The 13,757-nt window shown below is 51.4% G+C and overlaps 4 protein-coding genes across 8 annotated transcripts; 2 read left to right on the forward strand and 2 right to left on the reverse strand.

Annotated features, from left to right (window-relative positions):
* Positions 1-27: 27 nt before the first annotated feature.
* H257_02469 (hsp83-like protein) lies at positions 28-951 on the forward strand (the record flags this gene model as incomplete). Its single annotated transcript, XM_009826129.1, has 1 exon — positions 28-951. One exon carries the CDS (start codon positions 28-30, stop codon positions 949-951), a length of 924 nt encoding a protein of 307 aa, XP_009824431.1.
* A 1,721-nt stretch (positions 952-2,672) lies between these two features.
* On the reverse strand, positions 2,673-4,799 carry H257_02470 (hsp82-like protein; the record flags this gene model as incomplete). Its single annotated transcript, XM_009826130.1, has 1 exon — positions 2,673-4,799. One exon carries the CDS (start codon positions 4,797-4,799, stop codon positions 2,673-2,675), a length of 2,127 nt encoding a protein of 708 aa, XP_009824432.1.
* A 162-nt stretch (positions 4,800-4,961) lies between these two features.
* Positions 4,962-8,500, reverse strand: H257_02471 (hypothetical protein). 5 transcript variants are annotated; one of them, XM_009826131.1, is made up of 16 exons: positions 8,256-8,500; positions 8,095-8,207; positions 7,921-8,041; positions 7,815-7,877; positions 7,572-7,758; positions 7,382-7,470; positions 7,222-7,326; positions 6,949-7,172; positions 6,566-6,887; positions 6,348-6,515; positions 6,072-6,290; positions 5,894-6,027; positions 5,691-5,804; positions 5,559-5,640; positions 5,427-5,504; positions 4,962-5,369 (listed from the first exon to the last, which is right to left on the reverse strand). In XM_009826131.1, exons 1-16 carry the CDS (start codon positions 8,415-8,417, stop codon positions 5,139-5,141), a joined length of 2,412 nt encoding a protein of 803 aa, XP_009824433.1. In that variant the 5' UTR covers positions 8,418-8,500; the 3' UTR covers positions 4,962-5,138. The 5 variants fall into 5 exon arrangements, with proteins under 5 accessions (XP_009824433.1, XP_009824437.1, XP_009824436.1 ...); XM_009826135.1 differs by having other exon boundaries at positions 4,962-5,504; XM_009826134.1 differs by having other exon boundaries at positions 5,427-5,640.
* Positions 8,501-8,668: 168 nt separating this feature from the next.
* On the forward strand, positions 8,669-13,704 carry H257_02472 (valine-tRNA ligase; the record flags this gene model as incomplete). The annotated part of the gene is made up of 18 exons (XM_009826136.1): positions 8,669-9,110; positions 9,166-9,277; positions 9,329-9,406; positions 9,460-9,592; positions 9,659-10,072; positions 10,262-10,375; positions 10,435-10,767; positions 10,833-10,955; positions 11,031-11,183; positions 11,249-11,375; positions 11,440-11,633; positions 11,685-11,831; positions 11,932-12,098; positions 12,178-12,301; positions 12,426-12,502; positions 12,585-12,657; positions 13,198-13,294; positions 13,351-13,704. The coding sequence occupies 18 exons, from the start codon at positions 8,669-8,671 to the stop codon at positions 13,620-13,622; spliced, it is 3,180 nt and encodes a 1,059-aa protein (XP_009824438.1). The 3' UTR covers positions 13,623-13,704.
* Positions 13,705-13,757: the final 53 nt, after the last annotated feature.

Genomic DNA, 13,757 nt, shown 5'->3' on the forward strand with positions numbered 1-13,757 from the left:
AAGAACTTGGTGAAGAAGTGCTTGGACATGTTCAACGAGTTGGTGGAAGACGCCGAGAAGTACAAGAAGTTCTACGAAGCGTTCTCGAAGAACTTGAAGTTGGGGATCCACGAAGACACGACCAACCGCACCAAGATCGCCAAGCTCTTGCGCTACCACTCGACCAAGTCTGGCGAAGACTTGACGTCGTTCGACGACTACATCTCGCGCATGCCCGAGTCGCAACCCGGTATCTACTACGTGACGGGCGAGTCGAAGAAGGCGGTGGAGAACTCTCCGTTCATTGAGAAGTTGAAGAAGAAGGGTTACGAAGTGTTGTTCATGGTGGACCCCATCGACGAATACGCTGTCCAGCAGTTGAAGGACTACGAGGGCAAGAAGTTGATCTGCGCCACGAAGGAAGGCATGGACTTGAAGGAAACGGACGACGAGAAGAAGACGTTCGAAGAAGCCAAGGCCGCGACGGAAGGCCTGTGCAAGTTGATGAAGGAAGTGTTGGACGACAAGGTGGAGAAGGTGCAAATCTCGAGCCGCATCGTCGAATCTCCGTGCGTGTTGGTGACTGGCGAGTACGGCTGGTCGGCCAACATGGAGCGCATCATGAAGGCGCAAGCGCTGCGCGACAGCAGCACGTCGTCGTACATGAGCTCGAAGAAGACGATGGAGATCAACCCGTTGCACCCGATCATCAAGTCTCTGCGCGAAAAGTCGGACGTGGATAAGAGCGACAAGACGGTCAAGGACTTGATCTGGTTGTTGTACGACACGTCGTTGTTGACGTCTGGCTTCTCGTTGGACGAACCCACGACGTTTGCCGGCCGCATCCATCGCTTGATCAAGTTGGGGTTGAGCATCGACGACGATGACATTGCCGAAGAAAACTTGGACGACTTGCCTCCTCTTGAAGGCGACGAAGGCTTGGAGGAATCCACCATGGAAGAAGTCGATTAAATAATTGAATGAACTCTCGTATCTATAGCACTTTGGACAGTCTGTAGTATTAATACTTCGTAAGTTTACTGGCGGATAAGCCAAAATAGGATCACAAGTACTAGTACTCATAGTCGTTCGAAATTCTCTGTACTGAATTATTAATTAGTGCTACTACAGTATTATACTTCGAAGTAGCACATTTTATATTAACGTTACAGAGGTAGTATTCGGCAGCGTTGAATCACGAGGACCGATGATACTGATAAGTCGTTGATTGAAAATCCTACATAACGTTAAGCCAAATCACTGTGTCTTTCGCACCGTTGGGGGATTTCGTACAGGCCCAAACTCACTTTCTGTCGTTGTTTTTCCTGTTTGGGGAAGTCCATGCCAAAATATATCATGGCGAATACGCGTTTCCGAGATGACGTTTCTATAAGTGGAGGCCTTCCAAAACCTGGACAAGTCAACTTGCGAAGTGTCGGCAGTAGCACCTGCTTCTTGTCGTCTAAAATCGCCAGCGACGTCATGTATGCGTATACGCCTTGTCGACCAACATCAAAGCCCCCTTGCGGCCTCATTCCAATACTAGTATATCAGCCTAACTCTCCGAGCTCACCATCATACATACTAGTAGTTCAGGCGGCGAGTGGCGAAACGACGTAGAGTAGATATAGCGCATGAGAAACTATGTATCTACGCAAGTCAGTCGTAAGTCGGCGGCTTGGAAATATAGACTGCCACGCTAATGGCGCACCGGTAAAGGTCAAACCGACCGACAATGCTATGTGTTTCAACGTTGTGCGTCGGTGTGATCTTCTCCTTCCCGAAGGAGTCGTGCAGTCATCACTACTAACTCTAGGCATGCGCAACCCATAAGATCAACGCCTAGCTAACCTGAAATCATTTACAATACACAGAGCCTAGGGTTCAGTACAAGTAGGAGGTCGCGCGGGAGGGGCATGTGTACAGCGTTCGATGCGTTCTGTGTGCCGCTACCCTCGATATGGAAATGACTTACCACAGCCGTGCTTCACATGGGTAAAGTTCTCCCGTCGAGGACCTACCAGTACACACCGGAGTGGAGTGACGAACCACAAGGGTGTGCTTTGGGCGTGCTCCTGCGAAATGTATGATGGTGAGCTCGGAGAGTTAGGCTGATATACTAGTATTGGAATGAGGCCGCAAGGGGGCTTTGATGTTGGTCGACAAGGCGTATACGCATACATGACGTCGCTGGCGATTTTAGACGACAAGAAGCAGGTGCTACTGCCGACACTTCGCAAGTTGACTTGTCCAGGTTTTGGAAGGCCTCCACTTATAGAAACGTCATCTCGGAAACGCGTATTCGCCATGATATATTTTGGCATGGACTTCCCCAAACAGGAAAAACAACGACAGAAAGTGAGTTTGGGCCTGTACGAAATCCCCCAACGGTGCGAAAGACACAGTGATTTGGCTTAACGTTATGTAGGATTTTCAATCAACGACTTATCAGTATCATCGGTCCTCGTGATTCAACGCTGCCGAATACTACCTCTGTAACGTTAATATAAAATGTGCTACTTCGAAGTATAATACTGTAGTAGCACTAATTAATAATTCAGTACAGAGAATTTCGAACGACTATGAGTACTAGTACTTGTGATCCTATTTTGGCTTATCCGCCAGTAAACTTACGAAGTATTAATACTACAGACTGTCCAAAGTGCTATAGATACGAGAGTTCATTCAATTATTTAATCGACTTCTTCCATGGTGGATTCCTCCAAGCCTTCGTCGCCTTCAAGAGGAGGCAAGTCGTCCAAGTTTTCTTCGGCAATGTCATCGTCGTCGATGCTCAACCCCAACTTGATCAAGCGATGGATGCGGCCGGCAAACGTCGTGGGTTCGTCCAACGAGAAGCCAGACGTCAACAACGACGTGTCGTACAACAACCAGATCAAGTCCTTGACCGTCTTGTCGCTCTTATCCACGTCCGACTTTTCGCGCAGAGACTTGATGATCGGGTGCAACGGGTTGATCTCCATCGTCTTCTTCGAGCTCATGTACGACGACGTGCTGCTGTCGCGCAGCGCTTGCGCCTTCATGATGCGCTCCATGTTGGCCGACCAGCCGTACTCGCCAGTCACCAACACGCACGGAGATTCGACGATGCGGCTCGAGATTTGCACCTTCTCCACCTTGTCGTCCAACACTTCCTTCATCAACTTGCACAGGCCTTCCGTCGCGGCCTTGGCTTCTTCGAACGTCTTCTTCTCGTCGTCCGTTTCCTTCAAGTCCATGCCTTCCTTCGTGGCGCAGATCAACTTCTTGCCCTCGTAGTCCTTCAACTGCTGGACAGCGTATTCGTCGATGGGGTCCACCATGAACAACACTTCGTAACCCTTCTTCTTCAACTTCTCAATGAACGGAGAGTTCTCCACCGCCTTCTTCGACTCGCCCGTCACGTAGTAGATACCGGGTTGCGACTCGGGCATGCGCGAGATGTAGTCGTCGAACGACGTCAAGTCTTCGCCAGACTTGGTCGAGTGGTAGCGCAAGAGCTTGGCGATCTTGGTGCGGTTGGTCGTGTCTTCGTGGATCCCCAACTTCAAGTTCTTCGAGAACGCTTCGTAGAACTTCTTGTACTTCTCGGCGTCTTCCACCAACTCGTTGAACATGTCCAAGCACTTCTTCACCAAGTTCTTCTTGATCACGCGCAAGATCTTGTTTTGCTGCAACGTTTCGCGCGAAATGTTCAACGGCAAGTCTTCCGAGTCGACCACGCCCTTGACGAAGCTCAAGTATTCAGGCATCAACTCCTCGCAGTTGTCCATGATGAACACGCGGCGCACATACAGCTTGATGTTGTTCACCTTCTTCTTGGCACCGCCTTCGAACATGTCGAAAGGCGCGCGCTTGGGCACGAACAAACACGCCTTGAACTCCAGTTGGCCTTCCACTTCAAAGTGCTTCACGGCAGCATGCTCTTCCCAGTCGTTCGTCAACGACTTGTAGAACGCCGCGTACTCCTCGTGGGTCACGTCTTCGGGCTTGCGCATCCAGATAGGGCGTTGGCCGTTCAAGTGGTTCCAGTCGTGCGACACTTCCTTGATCTTCTTCGTCTTCTTCTTCTTGTCGTCATCACCTTCCGTGATTTCTTCCACCTTAGGCTTGTCGTCTTCGCCCTCCTTCTCTTCCTCTTCTTCGTCTTCGTCGTCCGTGACTTCCTTCTCGGTCGTCTTCTCCACGTACAACTTGATGGGGAACGAGATGAACTCAGAGTGCTTCTTCACCAAGTCCTTCAACTTGCGTTCTTCCAAGTACTCCAACATGTCTTCCTTCAACTTCAACACGATGCGGGTACCGCGCTTGATGGGCTCGGACGAGTCGGCAGACACAGTGAACGAACCGCCGGCAGCGGATTCCCACACGTGTTGTTCGTCGTCGTTGTGCTTCGAGTGCACCGTCACACGGTCGGCAACCAAGTACGCAGAGTAGAAACCCACACCGAATTGACCAATCATGGAAATGTCGGCACCGGCGGCCAACGCTTCCATGAACGCCTTCGTGCCAGACTTGGCGATCGTACCCAAGTTGTTCACCAAGTCGGTCTTGGTCATACCAATGCCCGAATCTTGGAGGGTCAACGTGCCGTTGGCCTTGTCAGGGATGATCTTGATTTCCAAGTCCTTGTCGCTGTCCAACACGGACGCGTCGGTCAACGACTGGTACCGGATCTTGTCCAACGCATCGGACGCGTTCGAGATCAACTCGCGCAAGAAGATGTCCTTGTTCGAGTAAAACGTGTTGATGATCAAGCTCAACAACTGGCTGATGTCGGCGGAAAACGCAAACGTTTCGGCGCCTTCGGTGGTCGACATGATGCTGCTGGTTGTGCCTTCTGAACAAAATTGAAAAGTGAGCTTCCATCCATTGCGTCGCTAGACGGCCTGTCTGGTTTCGAGAAGCTTCGACGTTTCAGCCAATCATACGCCCCCATTTTCCAAACAGCCAATCCCGACGCTCTAACTGCCCGATCTCTCAACGGTCCGTCCTTCTAGATTTTTACGTTGACCGGATAAATATCCGGCCTCTCCTTTCTATTTTATGAGTACGAATCTGATTGGCTGTACGATGCTTTGCCCCATCCGGACCAAGCTGCGCGGCCGGTGATTGGCTCACGCCCTTTCGAACTGGACGAACGACATGACGTGGCAGCGTTAGTACTCGACTTCGTGCCCTGGAGCGCAAAGGATGATGCATTCAGTGTCGTGGAGGGTCTTGTAGTTGACCATGAGTCGAGGGTTCGTCGGGTCTAGCAACTTGGCGGTTTCAATGTCCGCGGCGGATTCCTGGAGGAGCCCCACGCCTTTGTACGCGAACGCGCGCCGGAAATGCGCGTGGGCGTTGGTCGGGTTGTGCAATATAACTTGGGTAAAGTCGGCAATTGCCTGTAGCCCATATATCAATGTATGCCGAGGTTATCCCAAACGAGTCAACTGGCGTACCTCGTTGTAGTACGCTTCCATTTGAAGGGCTTTGGCTCGTTCGTGCAAGTATTTGATTTTGTCTTGCCGCTGTGTAGTCTATCGACCGTAATCCAAGTCACTCGAGACTCTAATTCTTGTTGCAAGGCGTACCCGATCAATTGCCCACGTGAAGGCTTCCACGGCGAGCATGTGCGCATTCACATTCGCGTGACCCAATCCAATATGATAGTACCTACATATTGATTTGAATTCTACTATATGAATCAACATACTAGTACGTACAGGTCACACAGGTACGACTCTGGAGGAGTATATTTCAGAGCCAACGTCAACTTTGCCAACGACTCGTGGTACGATTTCAGTTGAAACAGTGCCAGCCCTGCAAAGTACAGCAATCTACTCCCACAACGTTAACTACCGTTACACGTTGTTGCCTCTTACTACGTAGTATACTTACTACTAGTTAGACCATGTACTTACTGTACCTGGGGTCATTGGGGGCCAGTCGAAGGGCCACCTTCAAATCGCCATGAGCGGCCTCAAACTGGGTTGTGTCCATGTAGCACTGCGCGCGATGCAGTCGAAACACAGCCGTGCGTTTGTTCACGTCAATGCAATGCTACAGACGTGTTAGTCCGTCGGTACAGTGAATATTCACTTTACCGTAAAGTCGGCAATGGCGGCATCGTACATACCGAGTGCCTTGTGGGCAAGGCCTCTTGCGTTCAGGACGGCGGCAGTCTCCCCGCCAAGAGCCATGGCGGCAGTCAAGTCGTCCACGGCCTGTTGGAACTGGTTCAGCCGGAGGAGGCTTTCACCTCGATGGTACAGATAGTATGGCGGGGGCGGCGACGGATGGGCTGCCAGCGCCCGTGTAAAGTCCTTCGCGACGATGCTTCAAACATTTGTCGATTCAAAATGAACGTTAAAGGTGCACACCTCAATAGCCAAATCGTGGAGGTGAATGTCCTGAAACACCAAACCCCGGGCTTCCAGGAACCGCGATTCATTGGGGACTTGCGCGATCACCGCCGTGAGTTCTTCGATGGCTCGTTCGTAGTCCTTTTGCTGATGATACAGCAACCCACGATGATACCGCGAGGCGACCTATGCATCCAGCACGTCCTCTTCAATATATATATATATAGGTTTTATACATGGTGCGGGTCCACGTCTAGCGCGGCCTGCAGCACCGCGAGGGTGTCGGTGGCTCCGTCCTGCTCGTCGTGGCGGTGGGTCAGGTGCACGACCATGGCTTTGCCGTACAGATATCGTGTGTTGGCAGGCTCGAGGGAGCACGCCATGTCCAAGTCGGCGATGGCGGCGTCCAGCTGCTCGTCGATGCTCATGATGCCGGTGGTCGTGGACGAATTGTCTGCGTTGTACTCGTGGTCGTCTCCGCCATCCGATTTGTCCTTGGACGGTGGGATTGGTTGGGATACGAGTGTTGGTGGCTTTGACGGAGCCGCCTTGAACGCCCTAACACATGACTACTAGTATGGACCCGAACAAGGTTATTTGAACGAGGTACTGTACGTACCGTGAACTCGGAGACGTGGGTTTGGCTTCGTCGTCGGAATCGCCCACGTCCACCGCGAGTTCCTTGGCGGCGGCGGCGAATTCCACGTCGTCGCGCTTCTCAATGTCCAGAAAAGCAATCGCCAACCGAGCGAGGCCCCGGTTATAGTACGCCTGGGCGTCCTTCCCGTCCAGCTTTACGGCCGCGTTGAAGTCGATCAGCGCTGCTCGAAACGACTCGTGGCCCTAAGAACACGATGATCAGGAGTTCGTTAGTAGCTAGTTACAATCAAACCTTGCGGAAGAGAGCTTGGCCACGGTTGTTCAAGTACGCGGGGATGGTATCTTGGAGGTTCACGGCGGCTGTGAACTGCTTGATGGCGCTGTCAATGTCTCCAAACTGATGTCCACATTATATCTTTAAATATGTATATATTTGAGTCATCTTGTATTACCTCCATGTAACATTGTGCCAATGCATTGTAGCCCACGGGATTGCGTGGCTCCAACTGGATCGCTTGGAGCATATCGTCCACACATGATTCTATTGATCCGGTCCATATCATATTTAGCTGTCGATTCGGTCCATATCATTTGTTTCATCCCACGTATACAGTATATGAAGCCAAGCTGTAGCCAACGTACGGAGGTTTCCCATGCGGCGGTGGCAGTTGCTGCGGCTATGTAAAGCGCGGAACTCAATTCGACCCGCCGCGGCGGTACCTGTACTTGTGGATGACGCATCTTCGAGGGATTTGGTGAAATCCACGATCGCATCCGCATAATACCCAGCGTCGTAGAGCACAAGCGCTCGATTAAAGTAATGGCTGCCCTGTGTACAACTAGTAGGTTAACATCGAACCATCCACAGATCTACTTAAATCATACCTTTTTCACGTCCAATTCAATGGCAAGCGTAAAATCCACCAGGGCGTCTGCAGGCATCCCCAGCTACGTTCTGGTTGGTAACCTACTTTTCATAAGTACATGGTACCTTGCGATGGCACGTGCCGCGAGTAGCATAGTACGATGCGCAAGTGCTGTCAAGGTCAATGGCCATGTCGAAATCGTGGATGGCGCTTTCGTGCTCGTTGATCGCCCGCAAACTGTTGCCGCTAGATAGAGAAGTGGTTTTGCTCAACTTTTGACAATAGTACTGTAGTAGTACCGAGCGAGAAAGTAGCGGGCGTGGTTGGGTCGTATAGACATCGCCATGCTGAAGAATTCGATCGCGCGGACGTGGTCGTCGGTGCAAGTGGCCCCATGGGCCATTTCGATGCCCTAACTCATGCGCATGACACGAGATACATACGAAGGGAGGTTACGTGCCTTTTGGTACAACTCCATGGCTTGGTGCTCCCGGGTCTTCTTGTCAGGGGCTGCTATCACGTTGAACCCACCGTGTTGTTCCGGTTCCATCGTGCTGGCGTTGACTTCTTGAGGCCGTCGATCTTGCGTGAAACGGCTCTGAAACGCCACGCACAATGCCATGCTGGCATGATAACTACTGATCCGCGGCAAGTTGACGAAGCAAATCGCAATCAGCTGAGCGTACGCTCAACAATGTGTTGTTCGGTCTTACACCACAGGTACTATACAGCATGAAGCCACACACGGCGGTGCCCTACTTCGATCCTTCCGACGACGACCTTTATACCTAGCCGACAATCCTGTCGATTGATTGGCTAATCCTGGTCCAATGGCATCGCACGATTATTCGCTCATCCGATTGCTTGGCTAACATGTTGATGCGAGCATGGCAAGCGTCCAAGGGCCGTCCGTTCGTGCGGGTGTCCCGAAGTTTGACTTCCCTGCCCGACCACATCAAGCAGCGGGTGCATGTTGATCCCATGTCCTCCACGTACGATCCACTTGCTGTCGAGGACGGATGGCAGGCGTTTTGGGAAAGCAAACTCGTCGACGCCAAGAAAGCCAACCCCGACGCCCCGCGCTTCACGATGCTTCTGCCACCGCCCAACATCACCGGCGCTCTGCATATAGGCCATGCGCTGACCGTGACGATCCAAGATGCGCTAGCTCGGTATCATCGTATGTGTGGTCATGAAGTGCTGTGGATCCCAGGCCTGGACCACGCCGGCATCGCCACGCAAAGCGTCGTGGAGAAGCAGCTGTGGAAGGAACACAAGCTCACGCGACACGATGTCGGCCGCAGTGCATTTCTAGGTACATTATTCACATCGAACTCGATACGATCATTCCCAATGGCGGGATTGAGTAGACCACGTGCATGGTTGGAACGCTACCTACGGTAGTCGCATTCTGAACCAATTGGAGCGACTGGGCGCTCTCTTGAACAAGGACCACACGTTTTTCACGCTCGACGACGCACGGTAGTCCATCACAAAGTCTCCATCCTAGTGTCATCATGTCATTGTCATTAGGTCGAAGGCCGTGGTGGATGCATTCTGCCGCCTGCATGCAAAAGGGCTGGTGTATCGGCATCGGCGTATGGTCAACTGGTTGGACTCTTCACATCCCATCAACATCTTCGCCCTTCTAAAGATATATATAGGTGCCCGACACTGCAAACGGCCATCTCGGACATTGAAGTCGACGCCGTGCCACTGACCAAACGCACAATGCTGCCGCTTCCTGGCCACGCCACGCCAGTGGAATTTGGTGTCATGCATCGGTTCAAGTACAAAGTACAAACTCCAACACAACAATCTTGGCCAATCAAACCCTTTTTTCATTGCGTCCATCGTTCTTAGGTGGATCGATCCGACTCGGTCGTTGCTGACACTGAGTTTGTCCACGTCGACACGACGCGACCGGAAACAATTCTGGGGGACGTGGCCCTCGCCATCCACCCAGATGACGCGCGGTACTTGCATTTGCACGGCCAGCATGTCGTCCACCCGTTCACAAACGAGCGGCTGCCCATCGTTCTGGACGCGCAATTGGTCGATCCAACCCTCGGCACTGGCGTCGTCAAGCTCACACCGGCGCACGACGCCAACGACTGGGCGTGTGCGCAGCGTCACAACCTCCCCCACGTCGTCGTCATGGACAAACTAGCCAAGATGGTCACGCCCAACGTTCCCGCCTTCCACGGCCTGGATCGGTTTGACGCTCGCGCCGCGATGGTCGCCAAACTGCAAGAGCTCGATCTGTACGTGGAAAAGGTACCAACTGTCTTCAAATATGATATGCAAGCATACTGATATATATATATATATATCGCAAGGTGAACCCACCTAAAACAACACCATCTCGACATGGTTAAGTCGTCCTAGCATTTCTTTGATAATATATTTTAATGTTTTGTATATTCGTTTAATTTGGCCATAACTCGGTTTGGTCGTTATGTGTAGCTGGACCATCCGACGTCCGTGTCCATCTGTTCGCGGTCAGGGAACGTCGTCGAGCCATATTTAATGCCCCAGTGGTTTGTCCAGTGCGACGGCATGGCCGCGGCGTCCGCACAGGTAACTAGCTATATATATCAACCTATAGGGTGTGTATTTACCTATATATATACCCTTAGGCCGTTCGAAGCAATGCCTTGGCGTTAGAACCAGCGACGCACCACCACACGTGGTTCCACTACTTGGACAATATCCAGGACTGGTGTGTGTCTCGGCAGTTGTGGTGGGGCCACCGCATCCCCGCCTACCGCGTGCATTTGGCTGGCCACCAAGCCTCTGACGACAATGACGATAACTTGGAGAACGAGCGGTGGGTCGTAGCTCGCAACGAAGTCGAAGCCCGGCAGTTGGCCTTGGAAACGTACGGCGACCATCCGCTGCTGACGCTGGAACAAGACCAAGACGTGCTGGACACGTGGTTCAGCTCGGCGTTGCTGCCGCTGTCGGCGCTGGTGGGTGCTCATTCTTCTTCCGAATCCCTGAAGGCTCACGTTTATGGAAATGAATATATGGACAGGAATGGCCGACCGATGACACTGTTCCTGAAACTATCCAACACGTGTACCCGTTGAGCGTCATGGAGACTGGAGCCGACATCTTGTTCTTCTGGGTCGCGCGCATGAGTATGCTGTGTACGGCGGTAGGCCATCTCTATCTTGATATTGAGGTTGACTAGTGTATTGTACTGATGAACAGGGTTGTCTGCTGTGAGTAGTTGAGTGGACGCCAGCCGTTTGATAAAGTATGGTTGCATCCCATGGTGCGTGACAAAAGCGGTCGAAAGATGTCGAAGAGTCTCGGCAATGTCATCGATCCACTGCACGTGATTGCCGGCATCGACCTCCCAACCCTCGTCCAAGGCCTCCACGTACAAATATATATATATATATTTGCAGCGATGACAAATATCATATTCTTCTATATCTGTTTTAGCAAGGCAACCTCGACCCGAAGGAGCTCGTGCGTGCGGAAAAGGACTTGAAGCGCGAGTTTCCGTCTGGGATTCCCAGCTGCGGCACGGACGCGTTGCGGCTCACGCTCTCCACGTACTTGGCGCAAGGTCGATGGAAATCAATATATTTATATTTTTTCAAGGCGATTTCTTCTGATATTTTCTAAAATAGGACGCCAAATCAACATGGATTTGCAGCGGGTGGTGGCATCGCGGCACTTTTGCAATAAAATGTGGAACGCATTTCGGTATGCGTTGCCGCTGCTGCCAGCTCCTCATCACTCTGGGCGGCATGGGGGGGGGTCTACGTTGGAGGACCTGCGTCCGCACATGGGGCTTGCCGAGCGCTGGATTCTCAGTCGCATGGTACAGTGATGTACATTGGGTTTTGTATTCATATTGTATAACATGGAGTAGGCGGACGCCGTGAGTAAATCGCACGAGGGATTTGAGTCGTTTCGACTGGCACAAAGCGCCGGCGCTGCCCAGCGCTTCTTCTTGCAAGACCTGTGCGACGTGTACATTGAATTCTCCAAGCCCGTCTTGTACACTGCCAAGAACAACGTACGTAAAACGCAAATCGCAACGAAAATGCGACCAAAATACTTCAAATTTTGACGCGATTTTCATACAAATTGAACTGATTGTCGTTGAGGTGGTGTAGCATGATGACGGTGGTGGTGGGGATGGTGATGATTTGGTGGTGGCGGCAGCGGATAGAGGCGACGCGGCCCGTCGACAGGAAAGCGCGCAAGCCACTCTGCGACAGTGTTTGGACACGTCCGTGCGGCTCTTGCATCCGTTCATGCCGTTCGTGACGGAAGAGCTGTGGTATATATATACCTTGTCGTGATGAAAGAGGACGAGGATGTCGTTGTGTGTTATGATGGGGTTGTCACGATGAGAATAGGCAACGTTTGACGTGGTCCGCCGATGGTACGACTACTGGCGGCGACTCGCTGACTCTGGCGGCGTTCCCGTGCAAGCAAGACGTGGCCACATGGCGGGATGTAGATGCTGAAGAAAGCATGCAGGTACCGAACATGCGAATCCGATGCTAGCGAGCGTACAAGTACACCACTTGGAGTTGCTTGTGTGTTTCTACTGCTTTTTCCCCGTGAACTCTACACAAATATGGATTGACGTGCATGCATGCAGGCGGTGTTGGACGTCATGCACGCCATGCGATCCCTCAAGCACACTCGAAAGACGCTTGTGCCAGACCATGACGACAGGTATTTTTTCACTAGCCCACGTGTGTATTCCTTACGAGGTTCCATATACTGGAATGGATTCGTGGCTAATGCAACGAGTTAGCATGGACACTGGACACTTGACCGTGCACTGTACCGACCCGACGCTCACGGCCCTCCTCGAACGCAACATGGCGGTGCGTCGGATTGGCCTTTTCCCTAAAATTTGGTTGACTTTTGGGCAGATTCTTTGCCAAATGTATCGATCGATTCGTTGTACTGACTTTTGTATGTAAAAATGGTCCAGTTTTACACTAATTTAAGTCACACACTAATTGGAAGTTGCATTTGTCGAAGAGTGGATAATTTGATTGGCCACTTGATTCGTGTTGTGGGTTTTGATTGGTCGTGTATCGATTTTGGTTCTGCTCATTTGATGGAGCACCCCGATACTCCAATTTCGAAGCGTACTTACAATATATTGTGAATTCGCGATAAGCTTGCAAAATTATTCGCATGGTTTGTCAAATCAATATTATTGAATCACGCGTGAGTTGTGATTGGTTGAATCTACTACTTTCCTTTCTGTAAAAGCCAATCAAATCCTCTCAAAATTGGATAAGCCCATAGCGTCGATTATTCGACGATGGGGTCTGGAAATTTGTACAGTACCGAATCATCCACAATAGATATATACTAGTCCCGACTTTATTCAACGGTCGCAACAACCACGCTAGGACATTCGCACGCAATGCCGAAGTGGCGTCCACTTGGTGTCGGCGGCGCCGTCGGACGGCACGTACCTGTCTCAGTCGATTTCGACCTCTTGTCAAGGTACAACCCCCTCTCTTTGTGGACATCAAATTTTTACATTTCGATGGTGTATGTAGTGTGGATGCCACTGCGCGCGACGGCCAACACGTCGGAACGCCTGGACGCAGAGCTCAGTCGACTCATGAAGCGGTTGGCCAAGGCGGAAAAGACCAAGGCGAGTCTTGATGCAAAGGTAGCCGACCCACTCTACACGACCCGCGTGCCCGTCGAAATCCAAGCGCAGGACGCCGAGCGCATCCAAGATGCCGCCGTGGAGATTGCGACCTTGACCGACAGCACGACCACGTTATGCACGTTGAAAGTGCAATTAACCACCAAATCCACGTAGGGACGGACAAAAATGACTATTTTTCAACTATGGGCGTATATATTATATATACTCTTAATAGTAAGTAGTACATATATGAATGATGTAGTGTACTATTAATACTGTAGTACTAGTATTGTTTCAAAGCTACTATGA

This window comes from Aphanomyces astaci (assembly GCF_000520075.1).
Source record: "Aphanomyces astaci strain APO3 unplaced genomic scaffold supercont1.4, whole genome shotgun sequence".
Classification (NCBI taxonomy): domain Eukaryota; phylum Oomycota; class Saprolegniomycetes; order Saprolegniales; family Verrucalvaceae; genus Aphanomyces; species Aphanomyces astaci.

What these genes read in the sequence shown, in the direction of transcription:
- H257_02471 (XM_009826131.1), bottom strand. Translation starts at nt 8,417, where the DNA reads ATGGCATTGTGCGTGGCGTTTCAGAGCCGTTTCACGCAAGATCGACGG. An exon ending in CCCACGTCTCCGAGTTCACG is followed by an intron (nt 6,888 to 6,948) that starts GTACGTACAGTA and finishes GTCATGTGTTAG; the next exon opens with GGCGTTCAAGGCGGCTCCGT. An exon ending in TCACGTGGGCAATTGATCGG is followed by an intron (nt 5,505 to 5,558) that starts GTACGCCTTGCA and finishes TACGGTCGATAG; the next exon opens with ACTACACAGCGGCAAGACAA.